Source organism: Mustela lutreola, chromosome 1 (genome assembly GCF_030435805.1).
Source record: "Mustela lutreola isolate mMusLut2 chromosome 1, mMusLut2.pri, whole genome shotgun sequence".
NCBI classification, from domain to species: Eukaryota; Metazoa; Chordata; class Mammalia; order Carnivora; family Mustelidae; genus Mustela; species Mustela lutreola.
In genome coordinates this window covers 236,740,425-236,756,842 of record NC_081290.1, presented here as the reverse complement: position 1 = coordinate 236,756,842, position 16,418 = coordinate 236,740,425, and the positions used below count along the sequence as shown (strand labels likewise).

At 39.1% G+C, this 16,418-nt stretch overlaps 1 protein-coding gene and 1 long non-coding RNA gene across 3 annotated transcripts; both read left to right on the top strand.

The window, feature by feature from the left end:
* The first annotated feature begins 233 nt into the window (after positions 1-233).
* Positions 234-6,094, top strand: LOC131808488 (uncharacterized). 2 transcript variants are annotated; one of them, XR_009344795.1, is made up of 4 exons: positions 234-468; positions 821-855; positions 3,320-3,341; positions 4,467-6,094. It is a non-coding gene; the product is annotated as an uncharacterized LOC131808488 (long non-coding RNA). The 2 variants fall into 2 exon arrangements; XR_009344794.1 differs by lacking the exon at positions 3,320-3,341.
* An 8,769-nt stretch (positions 6,095-14,863) lies between these two features.
* LOC131821754 (olfactory receptor 52B2) lies at positions 14,864-15,832 on the top strand. Its single transcript, XM_059158060.1, has one exon. It carries the CDS (start codon positions 14,864-14,866, stop codon positions 15,830-15,832), a length of 969 nt encoding a protein of 322 aa, XP_059014043.1.
* Positions 15,833-16,418: the final 586 nt, after the last annotated feature.

The following is a 16,418-nucleotide window of genomic DNA, read 5'->3' as shown; positions in this document are numbered from 1 at the left end:
AGAAGTGGACATCTTGGGCGGTGTCCTACCAGGCTAGGGAAACTGGGTGCTAACCTCAACTCTCTCTTTTATTGTGGGAGAGATTGTGAACTGAGGGGGTCTCTTTTGGCACTGAGCTGTACTGTCTGGGGGAAGGAGTGATGTAGTTAAAGTGAAACTATTCTTCTTACCCTCTTTATTTTTTTTTATGATTTTATTTATTTATTTGACAGACAGAGATCACACGTAGGCAGGGAGGCAGGCAGAGAGAGAGGAGGAAGCAGGCTTGCTGTAGAGCAGAAAGCCTGATGTGGGACTCGATTCCAGGACTCTGGGATCACGACCTGAGCTGAAGGCAAAGGCTTTAACCCACTGAGCCACCCAGGCACCCCTCTTCTTACCCTCTTTAATGGCTTTATTCTTTTTCTTTTTGTTTTGCTCCAGCAGGGTACTGGAACCTTTCAGCTGGATTCCTGGACTCCTACAAAGGTATTTTTATCTATGGGTGGATGTTAAAATTGGTGTTTTTATGGGGGTTTGAGGGTTGAAATCTGCTATTCTAGCATCTCAGTGGTATTTTATCTTTAATTTTGGTTTTCATATGTTTTCTGTTAGGATAATGTGATTGATTTTTGTGTGTTGATACTGTATTTTAAAACTTTGTTGAATTCACTTATTATTCTAGGAATTTACATATTTTTGCAGATTCCTTGGGATTTTGTATGTGTATAATAAATGCCATCTGCAAATAGGGATGGTTTTATTTCTTTCTTTCTCATCTGGATTATTATTATTGTTGTTATTATTATTATTAATTATTATTATTTTGGTCTTATTACAGTGGCTGGAACTTCAAGTATAGGGTAAATAAAATTGGTGAGTGTGGATATCTTTGCCATATTCCTGACCTACAGGACAAGTGTTCAGTCTTTTATCACTGATATGATGTTAGTTGTCAGTTTTTGTACATATCCTTTATTTTTTTATTTTTCATTTTTTAAAAGATTTTATTTATTTTTCTGTCAGGGAAGGTGAGAGAGAGCACAAGCAGGTGGAGCGGCAGACAAAGGGAGAAGCAGTCTCCTTGCTGAGCAAGGAGTCTGATGCAAGATTCTATCCCAGGACCCGGGGATAATGACCTGGGCCAAACGCAGACACTTCAACAACTGAGCCACCCAGGCATCCCTGGATATCCTTTATTTAGTTGAGGCTGATCCCCTCTATTTATTCCTAAATTGCTGAAAGTTTTTAATAGTGAATGGATATTGACTTTGCCAAGTGCTTTTTCCTACGTCGGTTAATATAATTATTTGATTTTTTTTCTTTAGCCTGTTGATTTGATGAATTAGACTGAATGATCATTGCATGTTGAACTAACTTTGTATAGCTGGAAAAAAATGTTACTTGGTTATGGTGTATGACTTTTAAAATAGATTATTGGATTTGATTTGCTAGTATTTTGTTGAGGAATTTTAAGAGATACCAATCTGTAATCTTCTTTTCTCCACTATCTTCATCTGTCTTTGATTCAGAGTAAAACTGTCCTTACAATGGGTAGGGAAGTGTCCTCTCCTTTATTTTCTGGGAAGGACTGTGTAAACATTAGTGTTAATTCTTTTTTAAAGTTGGTAGAACTTTGCAGTGAAACCATCTGGGCCTGAAGATTTCTTTTTCAAAAGATTTTTAATTAAAAAATAAATTTTTTCTATCATTAGGGGTCTCTTATGGTTTGCTTCCCTCTTTCTCTTTTTTTTTTTTTACCCCCTCTCCTGGGCTGGATGGGTGATGGACATTAAGGAAGGCACTTGTCTTGTTGAGCACTGGGTGTTGTATGTAAGTGATGAATCACTGAATTCTACTCCTGAAAGCAATATAACATTGTGTGTTTGCCAACTAAAATTTAAATAAAAATTTAAAAATTCAATTTTAAAAAGAGTTATAGAGGAATTGTTCAGTTTCTTGTACGTTATCAAATTTATGAGCATAAGGTTGTTATATAGCATTTCTTTATTATCTGTAGTAATAATAGAATTTATAATGACATATTCTTCATTTCATTCCTGATACTAGTGACTTGTATATTGTCAGTTTTTATCTTTATCTATTTTGCTAGAAATTATTGATTCTATTGAATGTTTTTGAAGAACCAGCTTTTAATTTCCTTGGTTTTCCCCTGTTTTTCTCATTTTCCATTAAATTAATTTCTGCTCTAAACTTAGTTATTTTCGGGACGCCTGGGTGGCTCAGTTGGTTAAGCCGCTGCCTTCGGCTCAGGTCATGATCCCAGTGTCCTGGGATCAAGTCCCACATTGGGCTCCTTGCTCAGCAGGGAGCCTGCTTCTCCCTCTGCCTCTGTCTGCCATTCTGTCTGCCTGTGCTCGCTCTCTCCCTCTCTAAATAAATAAAATCTTAAAAAAAAACAATAAACTTAGTTATTTTCTTCATTCCATTTGCCTTGGGTTAATTTTCCTTTTCCTCCTCTAGTTTCTTGAGATAGAAACTTAGATTCTTGATCTGAGATTTTCTTTTAAAGGTAGGCATTTGATGCTATAGAAGTCCCTCTCACTCTGTTGGTGGATGAATGGATTGAAAATGTGATACACACACACACACACACACACACAAACACACACACACACTGGAATAATATTCAGTGCAAAAAGAAGGAAATCCTGCCATTTGTGACAGCATGGATAAACCTTGAGGGCATTAAGCTAAGTGAAATAAGTCAGACAGAGAAAGACAAATACCTTGTGATCTTACTGATACGTGGAGTCTGAAACAAAACAAAACGATAAAACTGAACTCACAGATACAGAGAACAGATTCATGGTTGTCAGAGATGGGGAGTAGGGGATGGGTGGAATGGGTGAAGGTGGTTAAAAGTGACAAACTTCCAGTTCTAAAATAAATAATTCTTGGGGATGTAATGTACAGCAGGGTGACTATAGTTTACACTCCTGTATTGTATATTTGAGTGTTGTTAAGAGAGTAAACATATGTCAATTATATCTGAATAAAAATACAAAAAATAGCCCCTCTTAACCCTGCTTTAGTAATATTCCACAAATTTTGATAGTTTATATTTTAATTTCCATTCATTTCTATGTTTTTAAAAAATTTCTTTGATGACCTCCTCTTGGACCCATGGTTTACTTAGAAGTGTGTTGTTTAATTTCAAAGCTTAGAGATTTTTCTGTTCTCTCTGTTATTGCCTTACAGTTTGATCCCATTATGGTTAGAGAACATGAACTATGTGATTTCAATTCTTTATATTTGACAGAGGTGTGGCTCTAATTTATCTAATTTAATCTGGCTTTATTTTCTGCCTCTATTCAAGCTTAAGATCTTCCTTGGTCTTGGTGAGTATAACCTTATTCAGGGAGTGTGTTATATTCTTTAATGCCTCTTTTGCACATTTTTCTTCCTTTGTCTGATATTTATCTTGAGTGTCTTCCAAGTTTACCCTCACAGACATGCCAGAAATATATTTTTTTAAGATTTTACTTATTTATTTGGGAGAGGGAGAGAGCATGCAAGCAGGGAGAGGAGCAGAGGGAGAGGTTCAAGCTGACTTTGTACTGAGCTTGGAGCCCTACTTGGGACTCTTTTTCTCACGACCCATGAGATCCTAAAGCTGAAATCATGAAGTGGTGTTTAACCAATTGAGCCACCCAAGAGATCTCAGAAATGTTATATTAACTATCTGGCATCTCTTAGCCCAGACACATTGACATATAAAGTTGAAGGTCATACTTTTTTTTTTTTTTTAAGATTTATCTATGTATTTGAGAGAGAGAGAGCATAAGTGGGAGGAGCAGAGGGAGAGGAAACAGAATCCTAGGCTCCCCACCGAGTGTGGAGCCAAACATAGGGCTCTATCTCAGGACCCCAAGATCATGACCTGAGCCAAAACAGAGAGTCAGGTGCTTAACTGACTGAGCCACCCCAGTGCTCCTAAACATTACACTTTTTTTTTTTTTAAGATTTTATTTATTTACTTGACAGAGAGAGAGATCACAAGTATGCAGAGAAGCAAGCAGAGAGAGAGCCTTAACCCACTGAGCAACCCAGGCTCCCTAAACACCACACTTCTTAATAATTTTTCTACATTATTTTAGAAATGTATATTTTAAGTTTTTTAAGGAATGCTTAGAAGTATACAAATTTTAATAAGGTGAAAATAGAGCCGCCATAATTTCAACAAAAGGAAGCAGAATTATTACTAATTTATGGTGCTTTATCTTTCCTACTTTTTCTTATATAAGCCAATAAATTCCAATGATTTAAGAACTGGTATTTGAATGTGGTAATATTGCTGTTATATGGTAGTTAATTAAAAAAATTAATGGCACTGCAACAAGTTCTGTTTTCCTTAAATAACAAAGTCCTCCAAAATGTAGTATGTGTATGTGTGTGTATATATATGTATACATATACATATATATATAATTTTTAAAAAAAGGTTTTACTTATTTATTTTTCAGACAAAGAGCACAAACAGTCAGAGTGGCAGGCCGAGGCAGAGAGAGAGAAGCAGGATCCCCGTTGAACAAGGAGCCTGGTGTGGGACTCGATCCCATGACTCTGGGATCATGACCTGAGCCGAAGGCAGTGGCTTAACTGAACGAGTCACCCAGGTGTCCCCCAAATGTAGTATGTTTTATAACTTTTATCCTTAATATTTTTCATGTTTGTGACCCAGGGAACATTTTCTAGTTTCCACAATAAATTACAATATTAGGTGGATAAAGTACCCACTTCAGTAACATTGTTTTGTTTTATTTTATGTTATTTTATTTTATAAACATATATTTTTATCCCCAGGGGTACAGGTCTGTGAATCACCAGGTTTACACACTTCACAGCACTCACCAAAGCACATACCCTCCCCAATGTCCATAACCCCACCCCCTTCTCCCAAACCCCCTCCCCCCAGCAACCCTCAGTTTGTTTTGTGAGATTAAGAGTCACTTATGGTTTGTCTCCCTCCCAATCCCATCTTGTTTCATTTATTCTTCTCCTACCCACTTAAGCCCCCATGTTGCATCTCCACTTCCTCATATCAGGGAGATCATATGATAGTTGTCTTTCTCTGCTTGACTTATTTCGCTAAGCATGATACTCTCTAGTTCCATCCATGTTGTCGCAAATGGCAAGATTTCATTTCTTTTGATGGCTGCATAGTATTCCATTGTGTTATTTTATTTTAAAGATTGATTTTATTTGAGAGAGAGAGAGAGAGAGAGAGAGAGAAAGAGAGACTGTGTGCACAAGCAGGGGGAGGGGCAGAAGGAGAGGGAGAAGCAGGTTCCCTGCTCAGGGAACCTGATGGAATGTAGAACTCCAACTCAGGACTTGAGGATCATGGCCTGAGTAGAAAAGGCAGATCCTTAACCAACTGAGTGATGGGAGCAACTCAAATAATGTGAACAAGTCAGTAGTCAATATTACAGTGCTGTCACACATTCTTTGACTTAACAAATGGCTTATTACACGCTAAAGAGAACTTTTAAAAAATTCCCTGGGTTAACACAAAAATTAAGTTGAATATACATATGTTTCTAAAATAATAAACTTCAAAATTTTTATAATGCAATTCAGGTATTCTTGTAGACAAGTTAGAATGTAAGAATAACCAAAAAGAAAAATAGGGTTGCCTGGGTGGCTCAGTGGGTTAAGCCTCTGCCTTCGGCTCAGGTCACGATCTCAGGGTCCTGGGATTGAGCCCCACATCAGGCTTTCTGCTCAGCAAGAAGCCTGCTTCTCCCCCTCTCTCTCTGCTTGCCTCTGCCTACTTGTGATCTCTGTCTGTCATATAAATAAATAAAATCTTAAAAAAAATAAACAGCACTCCTAATGTTACCTTTTAAAGCACTTACTTATTGTTAATATTTGGTATACATATATGTCTCATATATATATATGTATATATATATATATATATATATATATGCCAAACTATACACTTTTTTCCCCAAGCATTTGTCCTAACCTTATATGTATAATTATATACATATCTGGAATGATAAATGTATGATGAATGATAATGATAAATATTAGACATCTGACCCAATATATTAGATATATCACATATCTGACTCAAAAAAATTTGCTGAGGTTAGTTTTATGGCTCAGGATACGGTCTATCTTAATAAAAGTCCACAATGGAATACTATGCAGCCATCAAAAGAAATGAAATCTTGCCATTTGCAACAACATGGATGGAACTAGAGCGTATCATGCTTAGCGAAATAAGTCAAGCAGAGAAAGACAACTATCATATGATCTCCCTGATATGAGGAAGTGGTGATGCAACATGGAGGCTTAAGTGGGTAGAAGAATAAATGAAACAAGATGGGATTGGGAGGGAGACAAACCATAAGTGACTCTTAATCTCACAAAACAAACTGAGGGTTGCCGGGGGGAGGGGGTTGGGGAGAAGGGGGTGGGATTATGGACATTGGGGAGGGTATGTGATTTGGTGAGTGCTGTGAAGTGTGTAAACCTGGTGATTCACAGACCTGGGGATAAAAATATATGTATATAAAAAATATATGTTTATAAAAAATAAAAAATAAAAAAAAAATAATAATAAATTAAAAAATGCATGTTCAATTATTTTTGGGTGGAGTGTTCTATATATTTATCAGATCCGGATTGATTGTGTTGGTCAGTTTCCTTTCTCCTTGTTGGTATTCTGTCTAGTAGTTCCATCAGTTATTGAGACAGAACCTAACACTGAGAAGGCTGTTGAAGTTCTAAATTATAATGGTGAGTTGTTTATTTTTCTGTTCAGTTATTTCTGGTTTACTTCATGTATTTTCAGGGTCTGTTGTGTGGTGTGTAAATATTTAGGATCAATTTATCTTCCTGGTGAGTTGATCCTTTTATCACTATGTAATGTGTCTCTTTGGTACTATTAATTTTCTTTGCTTTGAAGTCCATTTTATCTGATATTAATATAGCTACTCATACTTTTTTTGATGTTTACATGATATATATTTTTCTATCCTTTTATTTTTGGCATATAGTTGATTTGTGTGTTTTTTTTTTTAATTCAGTCTCTGTTTTTTTTTTTTAAATTTTTTATTTATTTTTTTTTTTAATTTTTTATTTTTTATAAACATATATTTTTTATATACATATATTTTTATCCCCAGGTCTGTGAATCACCAGGTTTACACACTTCACAGCACTCACCATAGCACATACCCTCCCCAATGTCCATAACCCCACCCCCCTTCTCCCAACCCCCCTCCCCCCAGCAACCCTCAGTTTGTTTTGTGAGATTAAGAGTCACTTATGGTTTGTCTCCCTCCCAATCCCATCTTGTTTCATTTATTCTTCTCCTACCCACTTAAGCCCCCACGTTGCATCACCACTTCCTCATATCAGGGAGATCATATGATAGTTGTCTCTGTTTTTTAATTGGTATATTGAAACCATTTACAGTTAAGATGATGTTAATATGCTAAGGGCTTATGTCTGCCATCTCACTGTTTTCTGTTTGTTTCTTCTATGTCTCTTTCTTCTGTTTCTGTTTCCTTGTCTTTCTGTGGGTTATTTGAACATTTTTAGAATTCCTTCTTTATTTAGAGGGTTTTGAGTGTGTGGTTTTGTATGGTTTTCTCTGGGGTTGTTTCATTAAAATGTATATATGTGACTCATAGTCCACTGGTATCGACTTTTTACCATTTTTAGTAAAATGTGAAAAACAATGCCATTTAGCTGTCCCTTTGCTCTTCCCACTTTTATATGTCATTATCTTGAGTATCAGCTGGTATTATAATTTTTGTTTTAACCATTGTGTGTGAAATGAAAAACTCATGAGAAGAATTTATCCATATTTCCGCTCCTTTCACTGTTAGTTGTTTCTGATGCTTCAAAAAATCCTTCTTTTGACAGATACAGACACACATGAAACTCACACGTTTCCATATGTAGCATATTTTCATCAAAGAAACTCCCTCTACTTCCTCCCACCCCAGAGGCAATCATTCTGATAGGTCACCACAGATTAGTTGTTATCTGTTGTAGAACCTCTGGCTTCTTTCACTCAACATAATGATCTTGAGTTTAATTTGTGTTGATGCACGTTTTAGTAGTTTGTTCATTTAATTGCTGAACAGATTCCATTGTATAAATATATCACAATTTGTTTATCCATTCTTCTGTTGATGGACATTTGAGTTGTTTCTAATTTTTGGCTGTTATGAATAAAACTTCTATGAACATTTATGTACAAGGCTTTTGTGGGCTTATGATTTATTTCTCTTGGGTAAATACCTGAAAGTGGGATTGCTGGGCTGATGTCATTTTCTTTTTTCCTCACTGGTTCTTAGCAACTTTTTGCTCCAAAAGTTACAAGATGAGTTAGGAAGAATTACTCTCCTCCCAACTTTAATTAAGTACTCACACAAAATAAATTTTACTTTTAATGGTATAAACATTTAATCAATCTTTAATTTATTCTGTTTCTTTTTTCTTGAATTTACCTTAAGTGATTGATCTTGTAGGGTTGCTTCAAAATTATCTCTCTTAGCTCTCTCTTTATTTATTTATTTATTTTTAAAATAAACATATAATGTATTATTAGCCCCAGGGGTACAGGTCTGTGAATCGCCAGGCTTACACTTCACAGCACTTACCATAGCACATACCCTCCCCAATGTCCATAACCCCACCACTCTCTCTCTTTCTCTTTTTAAAAAACATTTTATTTATTTATTTAACAAAGAGATAGAGACAAATAGGCAGAGCAGCAGGCAGAGACAGAGAGGGGAAAGCAGGCCCCCCACCTAGCAGAGAGCCCAATGCAGGGCTTGCTCCTAGGACCCTGAGATCATGACCTGAGCTGAAGGCAGAAGCTTAACCCACTGAGCCACCCAGGCATCCCTCTTTTAGCTTTTTTCTTTTCCTTTTTTAAAAGATTTTATTTATTTATTTGACAGGCAGAGATCACAAGTAGACAGAGAGACAGGCACAGAGAAAGGGGGAAGCAGGCTCCCCGCTGAGCAGAGAGACCAATGCCATGCGTGGCTCCATCCCAGGACCCTGGGATCATGTCCTGAGCCGAAGGCAGAGGCCTTAACCCACTGAGTCACCCAGGCACCCCTCTCTTAGCTCTCTCAATCAGAGTTTCCGGATTGAGTCTGAACACTTGGACATGCTCACCTGGGGCTTTTGTTTTCTCTTCTTATCAGCTACTTGGTCTCTCTAAACCTCTATCAATTTATCTGCCAAATGGATATAATAATAGTCCTTATCTTATTGGATTGCTTTGAGAATTACGTGAGATTATTTGTGTTTAGCCCTAACACAGTGACAAGGATGTAGTAAGGGCTCATCAGTTGTTAACTGTTATTATGTTATTATTTTATTGCTGGGATTTCTGTCACTGCTCTTATGCTGTGTCTTCAAGTATTTTCTGTGCATTCTGTCTGGATGAGTAATTATCCCTGGAGTTAGTGTTCCCTGTTGGCATTAGGGCTAGAGTTTTGTTCTCTCCTTTTGTTCATTGGCCCCATGCTTATGATCCCAGGGGTGACTCTGACACCTGCCTCCAGAAGGAAGCATGTTGTCTTTTTACTCTAAATATAAGCACCCCGAACAGAGCAGGGATAGTGACAACCCCTCAGGTCAACATGATCAGTCTCCAGCTTTCTCTTTTCTTCTCATTCCTCTTCTCTCAGAACAAGCAATGTTTTGAGCTCTGCTCTCCCACTTTCTCAGCCCTTCAGCTGATACTGTGATACAGTAGGTGAGTTTAAGAGCATTGAGGGTGGAGGGGGAGCGATTGGCAGGAGTGTGAGTGTTTGTGTACTGTATCTGTATCTGTAAATGAGAGACTAGAGCTGGGAGAGAGAAAGTAGAGATGTGGGAATGGGACAAAGGATGAGAGAGGGATTGCACAGGGTGCTGGCAGAGCACAGGGTGGGTGGGTGGGCACAGGGGGACATGTCCATTTGATAAGGAGGTGGCCCTGGTTAGGAATGGGAATGCAGAATGGGGCCAGGAAAAGCACTGGAGTATGTGGGGAAAGAGACTTTTCTTGATTAAAAATTTTTTAATTAAAACAATTTTTTCTAACTACACATATTTTCAATTGAATTAAAAATAGATAGATGATGGATAGATAGAATCACATGCCGTTGTAAGAAATAATGCAGAGATTCATTTACCCTTTATCCAGTTCCTCAAGTGGTAACATCTTACAATATTATCATATAATATTTCCCAGGATACTGATGTGATGAAATCAGGATACAAAACAACTCCATCACCACAGGAAGCCTCCTTTTATCCTTTACTAGCCACAGAACCCTCTCTTCCCCCATCCTGCACCTCTGGCAACTGCTAATCACACTGATCCATTCCCCATTTCTATTTTCCTTTAATTTCAAGAATACTATGTAAGTGAAATCATATCGTATGTATCACTTTGATCCTAGCTTTTTCTTCACTCAGCATAATTCTACAGAGATTCATCTAAATTGCTGTACACACGATAGTTTCTTAATTTTTATTCCTGACTGGTAGTCCATGGTATGAATGTATTTACCACTGTTTAACCATTCACCCATTGGAGGATATGTGAGTTGTTTCCAGGTTTTTGCTATTACGAGTACAGTGAACATAAACGTCTGTCTCAAAGTTTTCTTTGTGAGCCCAAGTTTTCATTATCACTGGGATAAAGGCACAGGGAGCATTATTTTCAGCAGATTTTTAAAAGTTTTTAATTTTTAAAAACTCACAACTCTGGGGTCAGGTCACATGCTTTACCCATTGAGCCAGTCAGGTGCCCCTGATAAGCGTTCAGGGGCAGTTCACAGAGCAGTCAGAACCAGACTGTGCCAAGACAGGGTTTATCAGTGGGGGATATTCATAAAAATGGCTCAGATTTTGATCAGTACATTGGTGAGACAGGGAAAGCTACAGGTGAAAGATTAATCACGAATTCCGTGGTTCATTTCTTCACATATTTCCTAAGTACCAATGATGTGCCAGACTCTGTGTGTAGTGCTGTGAACTCCCAGTCCCAAACTGAGGAGGACTCTTGAGGAAACTTTTCATGGTAATCTGGGTGTTAGGTGTGTATAAACCAGGAAAGTCTTTCCTTTGAAGAACAGGTACAGAGATTGGGACCAGAGATTGCGCCTTGGAGCTAGGTTCTCTATGTTTACGCCATCACAACATATGAATATGGTGGATGTTGTTTATACATGATACACCACCATATACTTACTTGGAGTTTTACAAAATCTTCAAAATCCTTATTAGGAGTGAAACAAATGAGTAGGTGGAAATTTTTCTTGAGATGTTTATTTATTTAAAAGCGTGAGTTACTATGTCAGTGAATTAAGGGCATATCAGTCCCTCTGCAGTATAGATAATACTGGTTTTAGATTATGAAAATATTTTACATGCTGGTTTAAGTGCATGTGAGCAAGAGTGAGGTTATTAGAGATACAAAGCTGCATTTGCTCCAATTTATTAAAAAGATAAGCATTCACAAGTTTTTATACCTTCTGTATTGAAAAGAATTCCTTGTGACATTTCTCATAACTAGTCTTTCCAATATATTGTGCTGCAAACAGAGGCAACCTTATAATCTTGGGTGAGGGGCAAGCTGTTTTATCCATTAGAGACATGGCTTCAGTGTGGAGAGCTGGTACTTTTTAAAGAACCTAAGAGTGAGGGGTGCCTAGGTGGCTCAGTGGGTTAAAGCCTCTGCCTTCGGCTCGGGTCATGATCCCGGGGTTCTGGGATTGAGCCATGCATCGGGCTCTCTGCTCCGCAGGGAGCCTGCTTCCCTTCCTCTCTCTGCCTGCCTCCCTGCCTACTTGTGATCTCTGTCAAATAAATTAAAAAAAAAAAAAAAACAAAAAAAAACAAAAAAAAAACAAACCTAAGAGTGGTGAAAAGCATTTCAGTTCTGAAACATGTGTACAAAGAAAATGGCAATATAAAATTACTATTTGTTTAAATAAATAAATATCTACATAATACAACTAGGCAAAAAAGTAATGGGCTCCACTGCTATATAGTTGTCTAACAATTGTACTTAATGCAGTTTGTGAGTATGCATTTTTATACGTTCTGATGTCAGGGAAGTCTTCCAATGTTAAGACTACATGAAGATATAAAAGGCTTTTACATAACCCTCTAAACAGAGAAGGGGCATAACCAAAAAATAGAGCTGGTTGGGACTCACAGGAAGAAAAGAAGACCCTGGGAGGAGAAGGAGACAGCGAAGTCTGTTCAGGGGCTGCAGGGAAGAAATGGCTCCATTTTTCCTTAGCCTGAACTGGATCTTCCCCCGATGCTCACTCCTGGCTCTCCTTGGTTCTAGAGCTGGAGCTCTGACTCCATCACTCTGCCCTGCCCCCAGCATTCTATAAATGATGGAGACAGTCTGTGTCTGCTGAGACAGATGGGTGTTTTTCCAAGCACTCAAGGGAAGCCTGCCAGGTAGCTGTGACGCCAGCTAAGTCCGTCAGTGGTGGGCCTGCTCGGTGCACCATCCAGCCTTCCAGTCTTGGTTCTGAGACACCAGGTCCTTCTGACAGATCTGTTCTCAGGCTGTTTTTTGTTTTTTGTTTTTGGAGCACTTTATCTGAACTAACTCATTTAATCCTCCCGATTATCTCTTGAAGTTCATTGTTACCCTCATGTTATAAATGAGAAAATGGAGGTGTACAGGAGTAAAGTAACTTGCCCAGGATTATGCAGCTAGTCAGGGGAGAACTGGGAAATTAACTGGGAAGTCTGGCTCTAGACCTTGTCCTCACCTACTATACCTGTTCCTTCCCTGCCCCTTCCTCACCATTCTGAATCCTTTTTTCTCACTGGTCTAGATATTCTCTTAGAGTTCTGGGAGGTAATTTCTGTGAAACTTTGGATGTGCCTCCTTGTGCCTATGACTTTCCTCTCTTCTCATATCACTTTTTAAATGAAGCTAGAACCTTCCTGCTGAGAACCTTCAGCAGGGATGAGATGGGGCACTCCGAAGCCATTGAATGAAATGAAAATCCTTCTTCACACAGAGTAACCTCCTTTCTGGAGCCTCATTAATAGCCATCCAGCTCTCACCGTCCTTCTCCCTGCCCTGCTTTTGCTGCCTCACCCTTGAAGTTTTGAAACATCATTAGAATTATAACAGAGAGCCAGAGTTATGTTTCTGAGGACTTATATCAGGTACCTTTCATCGAGAAGGGATGCATTAATAACTAATTAATAACTAATGGGATTGAGAGAAGTGATGAGGAAAATTTTCAGTAAATTTTCATCTAAGGAAAAGGAATTTGTTTTCTGGTGGGTCTTTTGTTTATATAAATTTGGGGCCTGTGCTTTCAAATAGAGGCAGAGCAATGCTATCAGTGGTCTTTCTCTATGCTCATCCTAGCAAAGCTCAGCCTTTCCTCTAAATAGAAGTTGAAGGATATTTGAAATATACTGCCTTGAAAGACATCATATTATTAGCCTCCCTGGGGACCATGCTTCTTTGAATCTGGCCCTGTTCCCTTTTCGGTACCCACCTGTAGTCCCATTGCTCCCTCCACACAGCCCCTCATGCTCTGAGCAAGTGCATTTGTGTAGGGGCCAGGGGGATAGACTCATAAATGGGGGCTTTCATTCCTTTGGATGCCCTCCTCCCTGGGGCCCTCTGTTTATCAGTAGATCCATCTAGTATTTATTTGGTAATTTTATACTCCTGATTCTCTCCTTAGTCTTTCTATGATACCTTTGTCCATGTTCCCTTTCAGAGATTTAATCATACTTTCTCCAGTCCTGATAGCTAACAGGCGGTCCAGAGCTTCAGTAAGAAACCAGTCATACCTGAGTGTTGGGGAAAGCTAAAGAGGGAGGACTTTGTGCTTAGCCCTTCTTAGCAGAAGGGAGATCTGAATCTTTCTGAGGTTAAGAAACAAGTGGGGCAGGAGGAGGGCTATATTGATGGAGCCACAGGGAAGTGTATTGATTCCTTGTACTCAGAATAGTTTTCCTATTCTGGGGCTGGGAGAAGCTCTTACGGATAAGGAGAGCTAGGCTAGACACACATTTATGGAACCGTTTGGGGAGGAGCATGCGAAGTCACAAGGAGCAGGCAATGAATATGGTCCCTCTCAGTTTCATTGGTTGCTCCATTCATTCCTGCCTTGAGGGAAGATTTGAATTTGGGCCAGAATGGAGAAATACATGCTTTAGGCTCCTTCTGGATATCTGCTTGATGCTCTCTTTTCATGCACAGGAAGGCACAAGTGCCAAGGTATTAGGCTAATATCATGTGAAATGTTCAAAGTAATAGCCAAATAAATTTAATGTGATTAAATATAATCAGGTTAGAATATAGTTTAGCGAATAGGTCTTCAGGAAAGAGATACATTGCTATGAACATAGACCACTACAAATTGGTATATTTTAAGGACGTATTTTAAGGTTAAAATTTGTGTAAGTAGAAGAGGAAGGGAAGGGAAATTTAAATAAACAGAGAAGGAGCAAAATCTTGGGGGGAGGGATAAGTATAAAATAGGTAAGGGTGCAAACACCACTTGTGTAGAAATGGCAGAATGAGGTCAGAAAAGTATAGTGGGGCCAAACTTTGGGAGTAGGGTGACTGGAGGCAGGAGAAACCTCTGTTAGTTCTTGAAGCATCATTGACATAGAAGCTGTTCATGCTAATGAGGCACCATAAATCAAAAGTCATTCCTACACCCAAATGAGCATTCTCTGGGAGAACTTGTCTAGAGAGTCCCACAGTTTAGAACCCAGTGCTATCTTTTATGGTCTCCGCACACACTCAGGAATCCTTTCTGTTCCTGTCACTTTTAGCAGACTCTTCGGCTTCTGAGGTGTTACAGAGAGGACCCTAAAGTGCATCATGACTCACACCAACTTTACCATCTTCCATCCTGCAGTTTTTGTCCTACTGGGCATCCCTGGGTGGGAGTCTTACCACATTTGGCTATCAGTACCCCTCTGCCTCATGTATATCACTGCTGTCCTGGGGAACACCATCCTGATAGTGGTCATCATCACGGAACGTAATCTTCATGAGCCCATGTACTTCTTCCTCTCTATGTTGGCCATCACAGATATCCTGTTATCCACCACTACTGTACCCAAAGCTCTAGCCATCTTTTGGCTCCATGCCCATGACATTGCCTTTGATGCTTGTGTCACCCAAGTTTTTTTTGTCCATGTGATGTTTGTGGGGGAGTCAGCCATTCTATTAGCCATGGCCTTTGATCGTTTTGTGGCCATCTGTGCCCCCTTGCATTATACAACAGTGCTAACATGGCATGTTGTGGGAAGGATTGCTCTGGCCATTGTCACCCGAAGCTTCTGCATCATCTTTCCAGTGATCTTCTTATTGAAGCGGCTGCCCTTCTGCCGGACCAACATCGTCCCCCATTCCTACTGTGAGCATATTGGAGTGGCTCGCTTGGCTTGTGCTGACATCACCATTAACATCTGGTATGGCTTCTCAGTGCCCATTGTCATGGTCATCTTGGATGTGATCCTCATTGCTGTGTCTTACTCACTGATCCTCCGAGCGGTGTTTCGTTTGCCCTCCCAGGATGCCCGGCACAAGGCCCTCAGCACTTGTGGCTCTCACCTCTGTGTCATCCTCATGTTTTATGTTCCATCCTTCTTTACATTATTGACCCACCGCTTTGGACGTAACATTCCTCGACATGTCCATATCCTGCTGGCCAATCTTTATGTGGTGGTGCCACCAATGCTCAACCCCATCGTCTATGGTGTGAAGACTAAGCAAATCCGGGAGGGTGTAGCCCACCGGTTCTTTGACATCAAGACTTGGTGCTGTGCTTCCCCTCTGGGCTAATGGCTCCCCATGAATCTGCACTCCAAGCTTTATCAAGGAAACTAAGCATAAAATACAGAGATTTTTTTGGACTAGGAGGGCTTTTACTTCTCTTCCTCTTTCTCTTCCTTCTTTGTTGTCATCAGTCCCTTCCATCTTTTCTTTTTTTTCTCTTCTGGCTCTTCATCTTTGCCTCCTCTCCTGTTTCTTTGTTTGCTTTATCTTCTCTTCTCATATCCCTTCTCCACATCCCAGATATAATAACTAAATGTACATGACTCTCATGTGAACATTTGATATCTAGTAGACCAGACGTACTCCAGAAACACAGAGAATTGAACACAACATGAAGTGGGTTATAAGCACATGGATGAAAATAATTTTATATTTAACATCTGAAGGGGTTCCAGTTTGTTTTTTTTAATCTCCAAATGTTCACTGATTGTTTGTACAGACTCAGGAAGCTCTGTGTCCTAACTTTTACAGTGGCAGGTATTATTTATTTATCTATTCTAAAATTTATTTATTTTTATTTTTTTAAGCTTTTTATTTATGTATTTGACAGAGAGGTAGAGAGACAGTGAGAGAGGGAACACAAACAGGGAGA

What these genes read in the sequence shown, in the direction of transcription:
- LOC131821754 (XM_059158060.1), top strand. Translation starts at nt 14,864, where the DNA reads ATGACTCACACCAACTTTACCATCTTCCATCCTGCAGTTTTTGTCCTA.